Here is a 17,937-nt window from a genome sequence, read left to right as displayed (position 1 = left end):
TTAGGTTTGATGAGGCCCTAAGCTACTGAAGGTAATGGGGCCCTTTATATAGCACGCAGGGCCCATTACTTACATCATAGGAGCCTACACAACACAAACAGTTGCTGTATGTTTTATTTGTTTTTTATCTTATATTTCTATAGCTTGTTTAGCTTACACGTAAATCCGACACTGATACTATCTGCGTATCTTCGGCGGGGAATGTTCCTTATTCTGGAACTTCCCTCATGCCATTCTGTGCCTTATATTTTCACTGATCCTCATGCGTTTTTAAGCGAATGTCCCCTTATTAAAAAAGAGAGAAAACCAGCAAAGCCCCTAGATTCTCAGCCGCTGCCTCAAGAAAAACAGGCGCCGGCTGGGGAAGGGAAGAGGAGTTTTAACAATTGCACATAAGTTGCCTGTGTGATTCTTGCCCTAATATCGAAAGGGGTTGAGATTGGGAAATGAGGCGGGAAGGCTGAATTCTTTTCCCTTCAGCGCCCAGCGTGAATCCACTCCGCTCAGAGATGCGAGCGGGCGGCGTGGCTTTTGCAGGCGCGCGGAGAAGCGCTGAGGAAAAACCGCCCGGAGGGAGATCCGCCCCGCTTGGCGGGGCTGCTTAGCAGGAAGCGGCTTTTCCCGCGCGCTGGCCCTCGCGGGCGCTTCTGCGCTTAAAACTTCCCAGCCAACGGCTCTTTGGCACCCCTTCGGCGAGCGCTGCTCATAATGCAGTGCTGATGATGGAGGGGAAAAGGCGGGAATCTGCGGAGGGGGAAGGTGAGGTGGCGGGGTGGCTGGCCCGCTTCAGCCACCACGGTTTAAAAGAATGTCCGCCGCCTGCGTGAGGGCTGCTTCTTCACCTTGTATGTGGTTGCCATCAAGTTCGTCCCAAGCCTGGGACACTGGTGTTTACAATAAGCAGACGTGCCAAGGATGAACGACAAGTCTTTGTGAACTAGTTGTGTACCACACACGGGGGTGTCAGACCTGCAAAGTGTGAAGCACCCCATATTCCACCATCTCTACATGGAAGCCACCCCTGGCCAGTGTTGTCATTCGTGTCAGGGCTAATAATAATAATAATAATAATAATAATAATAATAATAATAATAATAATATTGCCACCCATCTGACTGGGTTGCCCCAGCCACTCTGGGCAGGCAGGTTTTTCACCCACTCCTGGTGAAAAGGAGACACCATGAAACTCTGAACATCTTCATGCTGGGCCAATAAAGTGTGTGTGTGTGCATCAGTACAGGGGAACCTGTGGTCTTCCATTTGTTGTTGAGTAACAACTCCCATCAGCCCCAGACAGCAAAGTTTAAGAGCCAGGGATGAGGTGAATTCTAATTCAATAAGACTTGGAAGGCTCCAGGTTAGCCACCCCTGATATGCACCATACACAATATAGAGGTGCATCCAAAGCAGCAACACAGATCTATATTGCACTGTTGCTTCAGGTGAAGTAGAGGTGTGTAATTGCTTTAGATACAAGTAAATATACCCTTAATCTGTAATGTGTGAGGTAACCACCACAACACATACTTAAAAAAAAGCTCCTTTGTTTCAGGTAGGCAAATGGGAGATCATAGGACAGGGTTATCCAGATGCAAACATACTATTTCGAAGTGGCACAGTTGCAAAAGTTTGATCTGAAATTTTTGGAAGGGCCGTATAATAGTTTACAAAAACAAAACACATTTATGCCCCTCAGATGTACTTTTTGTTATTTCTTTATAATGTATATTAGCATCTTGCATCTAGTCTGCCAACAATAGGGTCTGTTTCTTATTTGGAACTGTATCTCAAAACTTTATATGTTCGAGTACTGAATGTGGAAATATTAAAAGGTACATTTATTCTGAGTATAGTAATAGTAATTGGGAAATCATTTCCCAAACTACATATGGTGATGTTTAAAAGACAAGTTCATACTAGTGTAAGAATATGTACTTTCTCATAATACATAGAAGTTTCTGTCACAAACAATGGAAAAGTTTCAGGTATGGCTAAGGCAAATAGATAATTCATGTTCAAGTAACAGTGGTCTAATAAAAAACAATTTAAGCACTTCAAATGCATAGAAAAAGTTGCAACTCTATATTGATTGCTGTTGATAGTGTTTATATGTTTGAAGATCAGACATGCACAGCAGTACTACTGAAGAAAATATAATTAAGATCAGTTAAAGCAAATTGGCATTTGAATTTAACCAGTACCCCGTAGAAGGTGGTTAAAAGTGAAAACACAAGTGAATGATTCTCCATTAAGCCATTGAAACTTTACATTTCAGTTGGGAATTCTAATCCATGTTAGTTACTATCTGTAAAACCAAGGGTGAGTTTGTAGTGTGGATTTGCAGAGTGCAAGAGTGAGATCTTGTGTATACACCATCCAATATGTAAGTGATCAGTGAGCATATGCTTAGGATTGGAGACTTATGTTGGATATGATTTGTTGCTTATTTTTGTTTGTTTATTTTGAAGCTGAAACAGCTACCGAGATGAAAATTGGCCCAGGACAAATAGATGTCTCTACAGAGATCAAATACTACCAATCTGAAAGTTTAACTGTACCTATGGAAAGTCATATAACCTTTAGTAGAATTTCAAGAATAGACAATGGACTTGTGAAGACCTTTAATTCCGAAATTCTTAGTCCAAAGAATGATTTAATTAATAAACCAGTTGAAGAAGAATTCTATTCCAGTCAAGACACCTATTTAAGTTCTATGGCTGAAGCTGCACTGAATCGCGGGAAACATGCTCTGAATAGAGAAAATGAACATGCAATGTTGGAAGTTAAAATGCAGCCATGTACACAAGAGTTTTGTGATGAAGTCCTTGGAAAATATCAGAAATTACCAGAAGCGACTCTTTCAGAAGTGACAACATGTGCATATTTACCAAAATTGCAACTGGGCTCACAGAACATCCATTTTCCATCTTCCTTAATGACAGAACATAGAGGTTCCATGCTATCTCTTGGCACCAGTACTGCTGATGGAGCAGTCAATACAAATGTAGAAATGATACCAGTAAGACTGCTTTTTAAAAATACCTGAATCATAATATATGTGCTTTGAAGTAATCATTGCATTTTAGTTGCTTTAGATAAAAATTCAGCATCATTTAATGAAAATGTAGTGCAGCTTAGAAATATTGCATTATGATACATGTGGAATATATCATGAATGCATTTTAGTCCTAATTAGGTACATTTCTAGCTCTTCATGTCCTGAGAATGGGAACAATACTGCTGTCCCACTAACAGTGATCCCACCCCAAGGAGCAAGGTCCATCCTAAGAAGGAGAACAAACTGGACAAGACAATATTTGGGGATTTAAAATTGGCCACATACTCTGCATAGGCATTGGGCGTGTATCCCTCTCAGCCTCCTGATGGAGGACTGAGGCATGATAGGATCGATCATGGGATATAGATAAGATTTGTTATAGTACTATTACAGTGTATATAATTTAACATTTAAAAATATTTATTATTATTACACCACAAATAGTTTTGTATATTAAGTTCGAACAGTATGTTTGCTTTCCTAGGTATTGAGAACAATAACTTCAACTGCAGATGCAAAGAACTGTGTTTCTTGTGACCAAATCAAAGGAATTATTAATAGTTCTACAGTGTCACAAGCCATACCAGAGTGTTCTGGTGGTGAGTGTTTTTGAAATATCCTTTCATGTTTGCATCTTTTGTTTCGTGCAGATGGGTTTCCACTTAATATGTTTTCTGGATTGCTTATTATTATTAAAGATAAATCATTTTTACCTTTAGCTCTTTTAGCTTCCTTTAAAGGAATCAGAAATGGAGGCCTTTTGCTTACCAATTATTACATTAAAGGAAACTGTAACTTTTTGCCCTATGTTTGATGTTTATTGATTACAGTTGGAAACTTCACACTTGGCATCCAAGTTGTTTCAGTTGCAACTTGTTTTCTAAAGCTTCCAGGAATGGAAGGCACTTGCAGTGAATGTAGCGCTGTTTCAGAAATGGAAATGTTCTTTGTTCTTTTAACAGCTATGTGATGGATAGAGATCCATGTTAAACCTATTCTACTATGGAAATACAATTCTGGGAAAACTTGCACCTGTTGGCATACAGTATGTCCCCTTATTTGCATGGAGTCCCTGATTTATCTTTGCCCCCCCCCTCCACCTGCAAAACAGGACACAATTTGCACAGGATACAAACCATATTCAAATATTATATGTGTGTGCCCTCATGAAAATCCTATTGGCATCCTGACCATCATTTACTGAAAAGTTAACAGCCATTCACTTTAAGCCTTAATTTTTCAGTACATTACAAAGTGTAATGTGGTGCCTTCATTTTTTCCTTGGGATGTTTTTTTTTGTTTTGTTTCATTTTCAAATACTTCATATTTTCATTTGAATTTATATTCATTTGAAACTTACATTTCAAATGTATTTTAAAATAATTTAGATTGTTTTGTCATATAAAGATTTACTATAAAGAAATTACCCCAGTGAAACTCCTTTGAATGGATTTGAAATACAGTCATACCTTGAATCCCAAATGCCTTGCAAGTCGAACGTTTTGGCTCCCAAATGCCGGAAACCTGGAAGTGAGTGTTCCAGTTTGCAAACGTTTTTTTGGAATACAAATGTCCAATGTGGCTTCTGTAGTTTACGATTGGCTGCAGGAGCTTCTTGCAGCCAATCTGAAGCCGTGCATTGGTTTCCAAACGTTTTGGAAGTCAAACAGACTTCTGAAACACATTCCATTTGACTTCCGAGGTACCACTGTAAGGGGAAATGTGTTTGAATTGTACCTAGGAAGGTTGCCGTTTCTACTTGCTCTTCTTATTCTACACTCAATTGCTTATACTCAACTTCAAATGTTGTTGGTTTTATGAGTTATATTGTAACAGTCGTGAGATATAAACAATAATATTCTGATTAGATTGAATATTTAACATTGTCCACATAATTTTCTCTTCAACTCCATTTTGTGTTGTAGAATCATGCAACGGTATCACTGTTTCATCTCAGGATACTGCTGCTGTTTGTGATGAGATTGTAAGTATATACTATGTTTTACTACTTGTTAGGATAATGTGAGTTGGATCCACAGTGAGTTGCATAGGCAGATGTCCCCCAAATTTTTGTCTGTCCCCCCTCCCCCGCAACCTTTGCTTTGATGGTTCTGAATGGGTCAGCATAGCCGGACCCGGCTTCTCTAGAAATGGATGAAGCCATTGTATGAATGAAAGTTGGGCAAAGACACTCCTGGGTACAGCTACCTCCTGAACATCCAGTTATTATGGGAAACAGGATGCCAGAGAAAAAGTACCATGGATGCATTTAGGACATAGACACAGAATTACTATCTGTATTGAATCCTTAGCATCCAATAAAATTGATTACTTGATACACCTTCTATAATTTATTCATACTATTATTTAAATGACTCAAAGCAATGTGGAATGTAATTACCGGTATTTATTTCAGGTTATTTTTTCCCCATCCTTTCTTAGTCCTTTAGATGTAAGTTGGGCTTTTAAAGATAGTGGTAATAATGACAATTTTAATTGACTATTCTATGTATCAATTTGATCATAATTTTTCCGATCAATTTAAGCAACTTCAATTATTTTTTTCAACACCAGCTTTTTAACAGTGCAACATACTGTAAGCATATCCTTTAAAATATGAAATTGATTATATTTCAGGCTGAGGTCAGAGAAGCAGTTGTTAGCATTACAGCTAATAATTCAGATGAAGCAGTTTTTCAAAATTCAAATGGTGAAGAAATCAGCCATAACCTAGCAGCTTCACAAAATGCAATGGAGGAACCTACCTGCTCACAGAGAAATTATGCCAGTCCTCAAGTGGTAACTGCTGTGTTTTTACGATATAAAAACTTTGCCAATAGTTTTTTGTTGTCTATGTTTTTATTAGAATGAAACTACAAGGCTCTTAGTAGAGTAGCTTCCTCTTAGTGGTGCCATGTAGGCAGTAAGAAAACAATGACCATTTTATAGTTCTGTTTATAGTCTTGACTATATGTGTATGATTAGATGTTTCTTCAGAGCAGCCTGGACGTGGGTGGCACTGTGGATTAAACCACAGAGCCTAGGGCTTGCTGATCAGGTCAGCGGTTCGAATCCCTGTAACGGGGTGAGCTCCCATTGCTCATTCCCAGCTCCTGCCAACCTAGCACTTTGAAAGCACATCAAAGTACAAGTAGATAAATAGTGACCGCTCCGGCGGGAAGGTAAACGGTGTTTCCGTGTGCTGCTCTGGTTCACCAGAAGCGGTTTAGTCATGCTGGCCACATGACCCAGAAGCTGTACGCCGGCTCCCTCGGCCAATAAAGCGAGATGAGCGCCACAACACCAGAGTCGGTCACGACTGGACCTAATGATCAGGGGTCCCTTTACCCATATGTGTATGATTAGTTGCTTCTTCAGAGCAGCATTATGGACTGTCATCTACTTTACCTAATCTACCCTTCCCACCCAATATATTTCCTTGGCTTTGTTCCAAGTTCTTTTTCTCATCAACTGTTTCTGCTATATTACATTTTTAATTATTTAATGCACAATCCTAAGCAAGCTTACTCAGAAGCAAGATCCTCTAAGTTCAGTAATAGTTCAACTGTCTTAGGCATTGGTTACTTAGGTCCTTTCAAATCTGGCTTCCAGGCAAGGTTTGGAATGGAGAACACTTCCCTGGATGACATGCCAGGGAATACTTCAGTACCATTGGCATTTGTATCCTTCTAAAGCAAATCACTAGGGTAGGACTTAGAGGCACAGTATGTTGTGTTTCTGCTCCATTCTGGGATAATGGATTCAGAATGCACTGCTGGGGGGGACTTCTATTCTACCCCTTGGTTGCTGGCTTCAACTTCTATCTTGTCCGTATGATTTTTAGCATTAGTTGAAAACTACTGGGATAAGCCATCTGATGGTTTAGACTTCAGTGTAATCAGTATGCTAATGGCATTAGTACGCTGATGACACACAGCTCTACCTCTCTTTTCCTTTACTTAATCCCAGGGAGGTAGTGGCAGTTATGAATGTGAAGGTTATTTTTGGGATTATGAAGGCAAATAACCTGATGAAGTGCAGGGGTGCCAACTTGAATAAAATATTGGGCAGGTAAGCCCCACCCCGCATAATCCATCACGTGACATGATGCATGCACACCATTTGAATGGCAATACCCCTCAACTTTGGGGGGCCACCCCTTAAATATTTTATGGGGGACGAAGCCCCCTCAGTCCCTCAGGTTGGCTCCTATTATAAAGTGGAAGTCCTGTTGGCTGAGAAATCTGCTCAGCTGGGTGGTGTGCAGCTGGTTCTGGGTGGGGGATGCACTCCGCTGAAGCAGGAGTGGATAACTTTGTTCAGCCCATGTGTCACATTCAATAGTGAACAACCATCCAAGGGCCAAATGCCAGTGGTGGGTGGGGAAATGGATGTTAATCTTATCTTTGTACAAACTAGAGGCTTGCCACACAAATGACAGAGCTATATCTCCATCTCCTGACAATTATGATATAAATGTATTTGTTGAATGCCCTCCTGCAGGAAGTATGTATGGATCCTTCACTGTTGATTTTTAAGAAAAATCTTAAGCTTTTTTAATTTCATAGTTTTATTATGTTGTATATTAAGTTTTGATGCTCATTTTAAGGAGTGTGATATGGGTTTTAATCTGATGATATTTTTTTTTGTTGATTATGCAATTCAGATCATCTACCAGTTGAAGGGTGGTACTCATATACTTTGTATAAACAATACAGACACAAGAGAATTAAAAGCAGTTCATTTGGTCCCCCAGTATCAAGACCAGCCTAAGTATCCTCAGACAGGTATTGAAATTTTGGAAAATATGAACAACATATATAATTAGTGAAAATAACAGAAGAAAATGCATTGTGTTAGGGAAATCTGATTAGCAAAAATGTGGATTTGAGGAATATTTCATCTAAAAATGCGTATTTACACTAAAATGCTGACAAATTTTCATGAGAATTCAAAAAATTAATAAATTACAAACTGATGTGGAAATGTTGAGAATCAAACTGAATTCCTGAGGGAATTGAAATTGACAGATTCATGCACCTTTAATCAGGAAACAATAATATTTATCCTGTCTTCACATCAGGGTAGTTTTGCTGAATTCCTCCACTTTTGTAAAATATATGTACTTCAACATATATTATGTTTTTGTTAAACACTATTGTTAATTCCTATATACTGTTGAAAACTGTCTTGAGCATCTTTGATCAGAACAAAAACAAAGAAATCCAAAGGTGCTTGAAATGAACACTTTGAGGGAACAAGTATAATACTGATGAGACTGCATTATAGTATTCTGATGGCACAGCCAGAGAGTGGACAAACACTAAGGACATAAAATGTAAATAATCACCTAAAGGTATGGACATGGGGAACCTGAATCATTGAAAAGATCCAGCCATTGTGAACATTCCCTTCACTAACTTCACCAAGGGATGTGCAGAATATGCTGAATAATTTTGCCACCCAACAATGGAATGCTCAGGTGCCTTGTCTCATTGTTTTATTTATTGCCAATATAGATCCTGTGTGTATACTTTCAGCAAGCTTCATGATAGACATTATCCAGATGACATATGTAAAACTCAAATATCCATAATCCATAGGGCAATTTTCTGGGGGAAGCACCACGTTTTCTAAGTTATAAAATATAATGCTCGCAACATTGGGAAAATGCAGTATTCCCATAACAGAAACATGCAGTTAGGGGAGATGTCTAGACTGAGCTCAACAGTTTAGGAACAAAATAAGGACTTGGGCTTATCTTAAGTGTAGAAAGGCTCCTAGTAAATTGTGTATGCTTGCAAGGGGGAGTTCTGTCTGCATTTACCCAAACCATCCACATGATGTCACTGTTCAATCAACTATAAAGGAATCTGATAATTTTAATAGATCAATATAGTAATGATAATATTTCAATAAGCATTCTTTTCACAATATTGTTATATAGCAATCACTGTCTCTGAATGATGACAAAGGTAAAATCTGAGAAGGAGTTTTTCTTAGGTTTCTTCTCAAAATCTTAATTGTAAAAAATTTAATAATTGTACATATTTAAATTGCACTCAGACAATTTCTCCTCAAACCACCTGCAATTGCAGGAATGCAGTACTTTTTAAAAATTTGGGCCTGAGACCAACAGTGCAATCTTATGCATGTCTACTCAGAAGTAAGACCCACTGAATGGTAGTTCACTGTGCATCCAGACCAGAATTTTTTTTCATACAATTACTATTACACCCATACACAAGGACACCTTTAGCTTTTTAGAAGAAGAAGCCAAGCCAAGCCTTTTCATTATTCTCCAAACCACTATTTCAAAATAAACTCACTCTTTGCGGGACCCAATTCTTAGCATAGGGCACATATTTTTTTAGCTGGGGGAAGGGGATTAGATTTGCACAAAATTATACAAATATATAAAACGAAGCCTGATAGTCATGAACATGGAAGTGCATGTGAAAGTGAAATGTGCAAAGATATGTGTTGGGACAGCTAGTTGGAGATGCTTTAGAAACAGCCTCAGAAGCTTGGTCTCCAAACTGCTGCTGTTCCTACTTAGTGAACATAAGCTGCTTTATGCCATCAAGCCACTGGTTCATGTATCTCAATATATTGCAGCAGCAATCCTGCCTTTCAGGCAGTCTCTCCAATTTGTATTTGGAAATATCAGGAGTTGAACATGTATATTTTGCATGCAGAACATGGCTTTACAACTAAACTACCACCATCCTGGGCTTCTGGAGCGTCTTATGTGTTTTTTTGCCCTCTGTAGGATCCATTCTTTTTATATTTGTGTGAAATAAATGCAGTTTGGGTTGGAAAGATAAATATATAGAAAATGTCAAACTTCTTTAGCATAGTTAAAAACTTAATTATTTCTAAGTTTTATTTATGCTAAAGAAGTAACTGTTTACATCTCTTAGTTCCTCTGAAATGTAGGTCAGTTATCCAAATATGCATTTGTTTAAATCTATACATTGCACTAACCTAAATGAAATATTTTCTTATTAGATGCAAGTAATTCTGTAACATCTGTACTGGGACAGTTTTTACCCGTTGGAGGTAAACTGAATGTCTGTGCACAAGAGGTAAGTGTTACTTTTGCCCTCAGATAAGAGTTTTTAATTTGACATTCTCAAACTGCATATCATGCGTCTTTCTCTGTCTACCAAGAGATATGCAGATTGTGCATATGTTAGTACCCAACCATTGCCTGCTTAGATGTCTTGTCTCATGTTTCTGCTTTGTTGCTACAGGCAGGCCTTGTTAGAATGGGCCATATTCAACAAACCTGTTGTGCTAGTGGAAGCTGTTGCAAGGATTCCTGATAGCGCAGCAGGAATTCTGCCCCTCTCTTCCCCCTGTGCTCCCCAAATCTCCTCTGGAGGGTTGGGGGGGTGTTATGAGGCATGCATCTGAACCCACATGCCTTACCACCACACACATGGCCTCAATGTACAGCTCAGGGGATTGGAGCCTTTTGCATGGAAAGGAGTGCATGTGTCCATTAAAAATGGGTGTATAGCTTTAACCCTTATACCTAACTAATCATACCAGGAAGTAGATTGGTCTATTTCACAAAAATGAAGAGACGGAGTTAGGGTTGCCATACATCCGGAATTTCCCAGAGAAACCTGGAATACTGTGGTTGAATGGCAAAAAATAACTTTTGTGTCCAGATTCTCACTTTTTGAAATATGGCAACCCTAATATAGATGCTGCTTCAGGCAGCACAGTTATACACAAGCATTAAATACATTCATTAGGTATACACAAACCCTAGATCTAAAGAATAAAAGTCTGTTACTAATCCAAAGCCTGCAGGGTATGTGTAACAATGTGCCACAGACCCACAATAAAAAGAAGACTATATGGGAGAGAGAAAGATACCTGATCTGGAAACAAGCAGATTGCAAAATCAAGGATGGAGATCTGTGTCTCCTGTGATAATTATTAGGAGCAACAAGGTAGCCTTTTTTTCTTGTACTAGTGCTCCAAAATTTGGAGCTGGTCCCAGTCAGCAACATGAAAATAGTGTCAATACTTAAGAGTATAAGCTAAAGGCAAATATCAATCCTAAAATACCATTTTTCCTAAAGTATATTTCACTTTTCCATGACTTGTTCTAACATTTATGAAGGTGATTTATAAATATTTTATCTTGATTATTTAATCTATTTTTATAATATTTTTGTTTTTTAAATGTATATAACAAGTTGACAACTAAATGCAAATGGAATATCTGGTTTGTATTTTGAGCAGCTTGATAATGGATCCATATATACATGCCATTCAGATAAAAATCTTCAAGAGCCAACAAAACTGACCTTAGTTGGGTAAGACAGTAATAGATATATATATATTTGTTAATGTCTTTAATAATAAGACATGGTATTTATACAAATCCCTGCAATACTGAAAAGCTCTATACCCTAGTCAGGCTAGCTTTGTCTGTTACCTCCAGATTTCAGATCTAATTGGTAACTGTTAAATATTATTTGCTTTTGTAAAACTACTCACACTCCACTAATGGTGTTACTATTTAAAATATTCAAATCTGTTGATTGTGTGGAGTAGGTGTACTTAATTGGTGTTATCAAAATGATGAGATTTGACCCTAAATTTATAAATAAAATATAACAAGTATATAGTGATTTGTTTGATAAAGTGATAATAAATAATCTTGATTTTAATCAAATTAGTCCACAGTTGGGGATGAAGCAAGGCTATCAACATTCTCCTCTTTTGTTTGTTTTGGCCATTGAACCCTTGGCACAACATATTCAGCATAATCCTGAGGAGGTGGTGATGGGAAATGGTCCTTCTGTTGACTTATATCCAGGTCCTACCTAGGTTGTTTTCCTGCTCCAGAAGCCTCCCATCCCATCCTACTTTGTTAGGAGGGGCTCCAGCCCACCAGAGCCATTGGGAGCTGCAGTGGGGGAGGAAGGATAAGTTCAGTTTATTTTAGGACCCGATGCATTATGTTTCCCTCTGTATAACAGAAGATTGAATGATGATTTGTTCAAGAGATTCATTACCCTTACAGCAAGTGATGTGGAGGACTTGAGGTAGCAAAACAAGGTTCTGTGAATGGAGTCATAGTTAGGAGTCCCATTTTTCACGCTTTTTCACCAGTAAATGGGTGTAATCTTTAATAATCTTCCCAATACATTCAATATATAATTTTTAATTATATATCTAATAATGTGCTTCTTTTTTTAAAAAAAAATTGCAATGCCTAGGTTACCTTGCAGCTCCTGGGATACAAAGTCAAAGAAGCCATGCAACTGCACTAAATCACAGTGCCTCAAATTGTAAGTAAACGAAATATTGAAGTATCTATTCTTAGTGTAAAAAAACTCCAAATGTAATTAATTTATTCCTGCCATATGTGTTAAACTGAAGCCATGGCAGTAAACAGGACTTTGATATAGAACAGGATATTAACTTACCACATCTGAAGCTGCATTTTCCTCTTCTTTTTATGCACAGTGCTTAGCCTGGTGCATACAAAGTAATGCCTGGAAGATACACTTCTGGAAGCATGTTGAAAAATAAGGCAGCACAAAAAAATAGATACCATGACAAAATAAGTGTATCTCTAGTTGTTCATAGTACTATATAAAGATAATATAGAAAATAGAGGTTCTGAGCCATTATGTTCATTGCTTTCTTCTAACATTGTAATAGTATTTTTTTTTAAAAAATTGCTTTTATATACAAAATGCATGTTGAAAATGTATCAGCCTTTTTTATCTGATATTCATTCGTTTTCCTCTGCCACTCTTTAGTAGGTATCTTGAGTAAAGGTTCATGTAAATGTTTACATGCAGAATGGGAAGATTACTTAATTACTTGCATTAAATAAGACATAAACAATGCTGGTTTAGAATAAAAAGGAGACAGAAAATATCTAGAAGGGAAACTAAAGAGAATGGGATCAGCAACCTCCCATTATAAGCACTTGCATGAAATGTTGGTTGCTGGATTGGTTGCAATCTTCAGAACGCCAAAATATTGGGGACAGAGAAAAACAAAATCATAAAATACACAGATAACCACATGACTACATGAACCATCCTTGAAAATGATGAACTATAAAATGTATTTCATCTGCTGCCTTTGTTAAACACAGATACTGTGATTGCTTTGCCAATGGTGATTTCTGCAGTAACTGCAACTGCAATAATTGTTATAACAATCCACAACATGAACTAGAGAGGATTAAGGCAATTAAGGTAATGCAAGTATTATTATCTACTTTTTATTATATCTCCTGTGTTAATTACTGTCCTGTTTTCTAACAAGAGACGAAGGAGAAATCTCATCAGCAAGGGCTAAAAAGCTGGCATTCCTCCTAGAGCAGGGGTTAGCAAAGTTTTTCAGCAGGGGGCCGGTCCACTGTTCCTCAGACCTTTTGGGGGGCTGGACTATATTTTGAAAAAAATAATGAATGAATTCCTATGCCCCACAAATAACCCAGAGATGCATTTTAAATAAAAGTACACATTCTACTCATGTAAAAACACACTGATTCCCAAACCGTCCGCAGGCCGGATTTAGAAGGCGATTGGGCCAGATCCGGCCCCTGGGCCTTAGTTTGCCTACCCATGTCCTAGAGATACATGGAAGGGACCTCTTTACCATAGCCATACTTTTAGGTTAGGGTTGGCTGAGCAATGCACAGAGCTGATGTGCCAAAGACTAGAAGATTGCTAGAAATGTCCCCACAAAGCCTCTGAGTTCATTTAACTATCTAATGTGTACATGATGGGAAAGAGTGTGTGGTTTTGAGATTTGCTTGACATTTTTATTATTATTGGAAGGACTGTATCCTAGTAGCTCTAGCAGAATAGCCTCCACAGACGACAACATACAGTGCTGTGAGTACATCTTGTCTCGTGTTAACAGGTGGACCATATAAACAAGAACTTCCTTGATTGCTACCACCTGTAAAAATAATTAATATGCCTTCAGAAAAGCATAGTTTAGAAATAAAGTAAGCTATAAAAAGGTAAAAAATGATTTTTTTTTCAATTTGAATGTCTTCTATATAAATAAAAAAATATTTGTTTTAGGCTTGTCTTGACAGAAATCCAGAAGCTTTTCTGCCAAAGATTGGAAAAGGGAAACTAGGAGATATCAAGCCCAGACATAATAAAGGATGTAATTGTAAGCGGTCAGGTTGCCTAAAAAATTACTGTGAATGCTTTGAGGTTTGTTCAATGAAATTTTCTAATTCTGCTTTATAAAAATGTGTAACAGTGGTGGGATTCATCCAGTAATATTGTAGGCACTTAGAAACTTTATCTGAGGGGAAACTCCCATAGAGTGTGCTCCTCATGGAAAACTGCAGGCTCTAGCAGCAGGTTCAAAGTTTAAAAGCAGCTAGAATATTGGGTGGCCACCTGCAAAAAAAGACAGGGCTTTTGTATCTTTACAGCAGGTGAAACTTTTCTTCTACATCTACACAATTATTAAAGGTACAACAGCCCTGTCTTTTGCATCTGCACTAGAAGAAAGGTAAATGGAAATATGCTGGCAAAATGAAGAAAGCATTTCCTATTCCGCCATGCAGGTATGATATATTTTACAAAGCAGTATGTGAGGGTTGTACAAGAAACCAAAGATGCTTCTTTGATGGTTGAAGTGATGAGTACCAGTATATCTTATTTATTTTTTAGTTATTTAACAAAATCTGTATCCCTCTTAACTGTAAATACAACTCAGCTGTTTACAAAGAATACAAGATGCACATTCAATTTGTCAATGAAATCAACTTTAGGAGAACTCAGAAAAAGGTCCTTTCTTATGGCACCTGAAGGTAAATGTGATACACATGAGTATTAAAGATAGGAGCAGCAAATCCAAGACAGATATTAAGAGCAGATTCATGGATGAGTCCCATACAAGACTTTTATAGGTCTATCCCAGTGCTTCAAATTGTTTCTGGAAACAAGTTTGATACTTGAATTGTGCCTATGGAAATAATTAAGCTTTTTTTTTTTTAATGCTAGCCAGTGTCAGTCAGTCTGGGTCCATATTCTAAACTAAATGACATTTCTTAGTATTCTTCAAAGAGAACTCCACATACAGCTAGGAGTAGTGAAATATAGTTTATCACACTATTATATTCTTTGTAGCAATTACTAATGATATTGGAAGCATACTTCCAAAGAATCATACATAGGTGGAATATACACACATAAAAAACGTTCTGAAAATGTTTTTTTTAAATCATTTTAAAAAAAACAACACATTGAATTTTCCATAAGACTCACCATTGCCATCTAGTGTCACGTTGCAAATTGCACTTAAAATGTTTTATTTGCTGCTGTATGGCTGAGTCCTTGTATTGTAGCAGAGCCAGATCTTATATTATTTAATAGTATTGAGTGATTTATGAATTAGAACATTTTGCATCTTCTAGGCTAAAATCATGTGTTCATCTATCTGCAAGTGTGTTGGTTGCAAAAATTATGAAGAAAGCCCAGATCGAAAAACACTAATGAATATACCAAACTATATGGAAATTAAAAGTTATGAAGGAAATGACTCTGTATCATTTTCTAATTTTGAAATATTATCAAAAAGCAGAAAAGACAGGTAAATATTAAGGATTACCAATGTGATGTCCACCTTTTATCTAAGATATGTATCTTAAAATAGCAAACTTTTTTATATGCCATAGCACTGATTTTAAACATATATGCAACAGCCTAGTTGTCTGTTCCTCTCAACCTTTGCTTTCTCCTTTCTAGATGCTCCATCTTACGTATGATTATTCTGTCAGAGCTTAGTAACTTGTTTCAGCTACACAGGTTACTGCTGAGGTGAAGGTTGTAGCACTGACTCTTTGGTACCAATATATGTTTGGTGTGTTTGTTTTTGAAGCGGGTGGCGCTGTGGGTTAAACCACAAAGCCTAGGACTTGCCGATCAGAAGGTCGGCGGTTCGAATCCCTGCAACGGGGTGAGCTCCCGTTGCTCGGTCCCTGCTCCTGCCAACCTAGCAGTTCAAAAGCACGTCAAAGTGCAAGTAGATAAATAGGTACCACTCTGGCGGGAAGGTAAACAGCATTTCCGTGCACTGCTTTAATTCGCCAGAAGCGGCTTAGTCATGCTGGCCACATGACCCGGAAGCTGTACACCGGCTCCCTCGGCCAATAAAGTGAGATGAGTGCCGCAACCCCAGAGTCGGTCACGACTGGACCTAATGTTCAGGGGTCCCTTTACCTTTTAAGCAACATATGCTTTAATTTCAGGCAGTCGAATGTGTGTAGCTGGCAAGTTGGCAGCTTTGCTAAAATTGTGGTAGCAGGCTTGTAGACAAGCCTTCAAAAACTTCAGTGTACAGCAGATTTTTATTTACCAATGACGTGCACCAGCAAGGGAAGCACTGCAGCAGGGCTTTTTAAAAACCTATTGAAATGGACAGAGTAGTTTATTTGGGAATGAAAGTGTCATGCTTGGTATACAGTATAAGGAATATTTTTTTTACAGCTCATTTACTGTTTATGTATGTTGCCTGTCTAAAGGCTGACCTACACATTTGGCAGCAACCTAGGTCTGCTGCTGGAACCACCAGCACTGGCACCCATTGCTATGCTTCATGAGCTCTTGTGAGATTTTGGTGAGGAATCACAGGAAATTAGCGGTGCAGGTGGTGGGGTGGGTGGGGCACATGTCGTGGCACCACCTCAGGTGGTTCTGCCTGAGGCGGCTGCTTTATCCTGCTATTGGGATGGGAGAGGCCGGTAGCTTTGTGAATCTAGGTTGTTTCCAAAGAGTTGAAAAGTAGCCTGAGTAGGGCATGATTTGCAGTGAAGAAATGGGAGGTGAGGATGAGTGCTTAATCTTTCGCCTGCCTTTTGCTTCTGCCCTGCACCTCAACCCTCTTGTTGCTTTTCCTTCCAGAATTCCAACCAGAGAAAAGTGGCTGGAACGAGAAAGTTGTATGGGGGAAATGAAGCACTGTTAAATAGACAATAATTGAACAGATTAAGCCTTTTGTAATGAGGAAATAAAATTTTGGGGAAAACTTCACCTGCTGACATTGAGACATTATTAGTTGTAGGTAGCCTTTTATTTATTTCAGTCTCTCCACACACTTGCAAAAGAAAAAATAAGAATGCATATGGGACAAAGCATATGCAAATTTGTGCCCTTTCCTATATTTGAAGGCCAAATGCAAAAAAAGTGTACCCGGCACAGAAAATCCTGTTTGAAGACCCTGAAAAGTTCAGCCATGAGTAAATTGGTAACTTATCTTTTTCATTCATTTACTTATTTTAAAAGTATATATTGGTTTTTTTGTTCCAATAGGCAGTCTAGTACATGTATATCATGGGAAGTGGTTGAGGCAACATGTGCCTGTCTTCTTGCTCAAGCTGAAGAGGCAGAAAAAGAAGCTTACTCTATTTGCCTAGCAGAACAAATGATCTTAGAAGAATTTGGAAGATGCTTATCACAGATCCTGCACTCTGAATTTAAATCCAAAGGGCTGAAAGTTGAATAATCTGCTTTGGATACAAATGCACAATGAACTGCAGTAATGCTTGAAATAGCCTTTGATGTTGATAATGTTGATAAAAAATAACTTACCATTCTTATTCTCATATCATTGCTATTTTTTATTTCCATATAATGCTAGTTTACACAGTAGTGGCCAGGATGGAGCTGCACTGCTTACCTGGCTCTCCAAGCCAAAGGTCATTGTAAGTAACCAAGAGGGGGAGTAGGGTGGCAGTAGGGAGGTCAACATGGTGCAGGTTAATATTCCAGATTAACAGTATAATTAAAAGCATGTAAACTAAATTATTTTGGTTTACAAATTAAAATCTCTCATCTTTCTGCTACTATAGGCTCAAATAGATT

The 17,937-nt window shown here is 38.1% G+C and overlaps 1 protein-coding gene across 3 annotated transcripts; it reads left to right on the top strand.

Annotated features, from left to right (window-relative positions):
• Positions 1-400: 400 nt before the first annotated feature.
• On the top strand, positions 401-17,672 carry TESMIN (testis expressed metallothionein like protein). 3 transcript variants are annotated; one of them, XM_081919454.1, is made up of 13 exons: positions 401-759; positions 2,469-3,019; positions 3,543-3,657; positions 4,984-5,042; positions 5,696-5,857; positions 7,725-7,845; positions 10,070-10,146; positions 11,321-11,394; positions 12,304-12,375; positions 13,197-13,299; positions 14,140-14,277; positions 15,492-15,667; positions 17,386-17,672. In XM_081919454.1, the coding sequence occupies exons 1-13, from the start codon at positions 720-722 to the stop codon at positions 17,576-17,578; spliced, it is 1,881 nt and encodes a 626-aa protein (XP_081775580.1). In that variant the 5' UTR covers positions 401-719; the 3' UTR covers positions 17,579-17,672. The 3 variants fall into 3 exon arrangements, with proteins under 3 accessions (XP_081775580.1, XP_081775582.1, XP_081775581.1); XM_081919455.1 differs by having other exon boundaries at positions 741-845; XM_081919456.1 differs by lacking the exon at positions 15,492-15,667 and having other exon boundaries at positions 17,386-17,528.
• The last annotated feature ends 265 nt before the right edge of the window (positions 17,673-17,937 follow it).

The sequence above is a fragment of the Podarcis melisellensis genome (genome assembly GCF_964234715.1).
Source record: "Podarcis melisellensis genome assembly, chromosome: 1".
Lineage (NCBI taxonomy): Eukaryota > Metazoa > Chordata > Lepidosauria > Squamata > Lacertidae > Podarcis > Podarcis melisellensis.
Note: the sequence above shows the minus strand (reverse complement) of the source record. Positions and strands in the feature narration are given on the sequence as shown.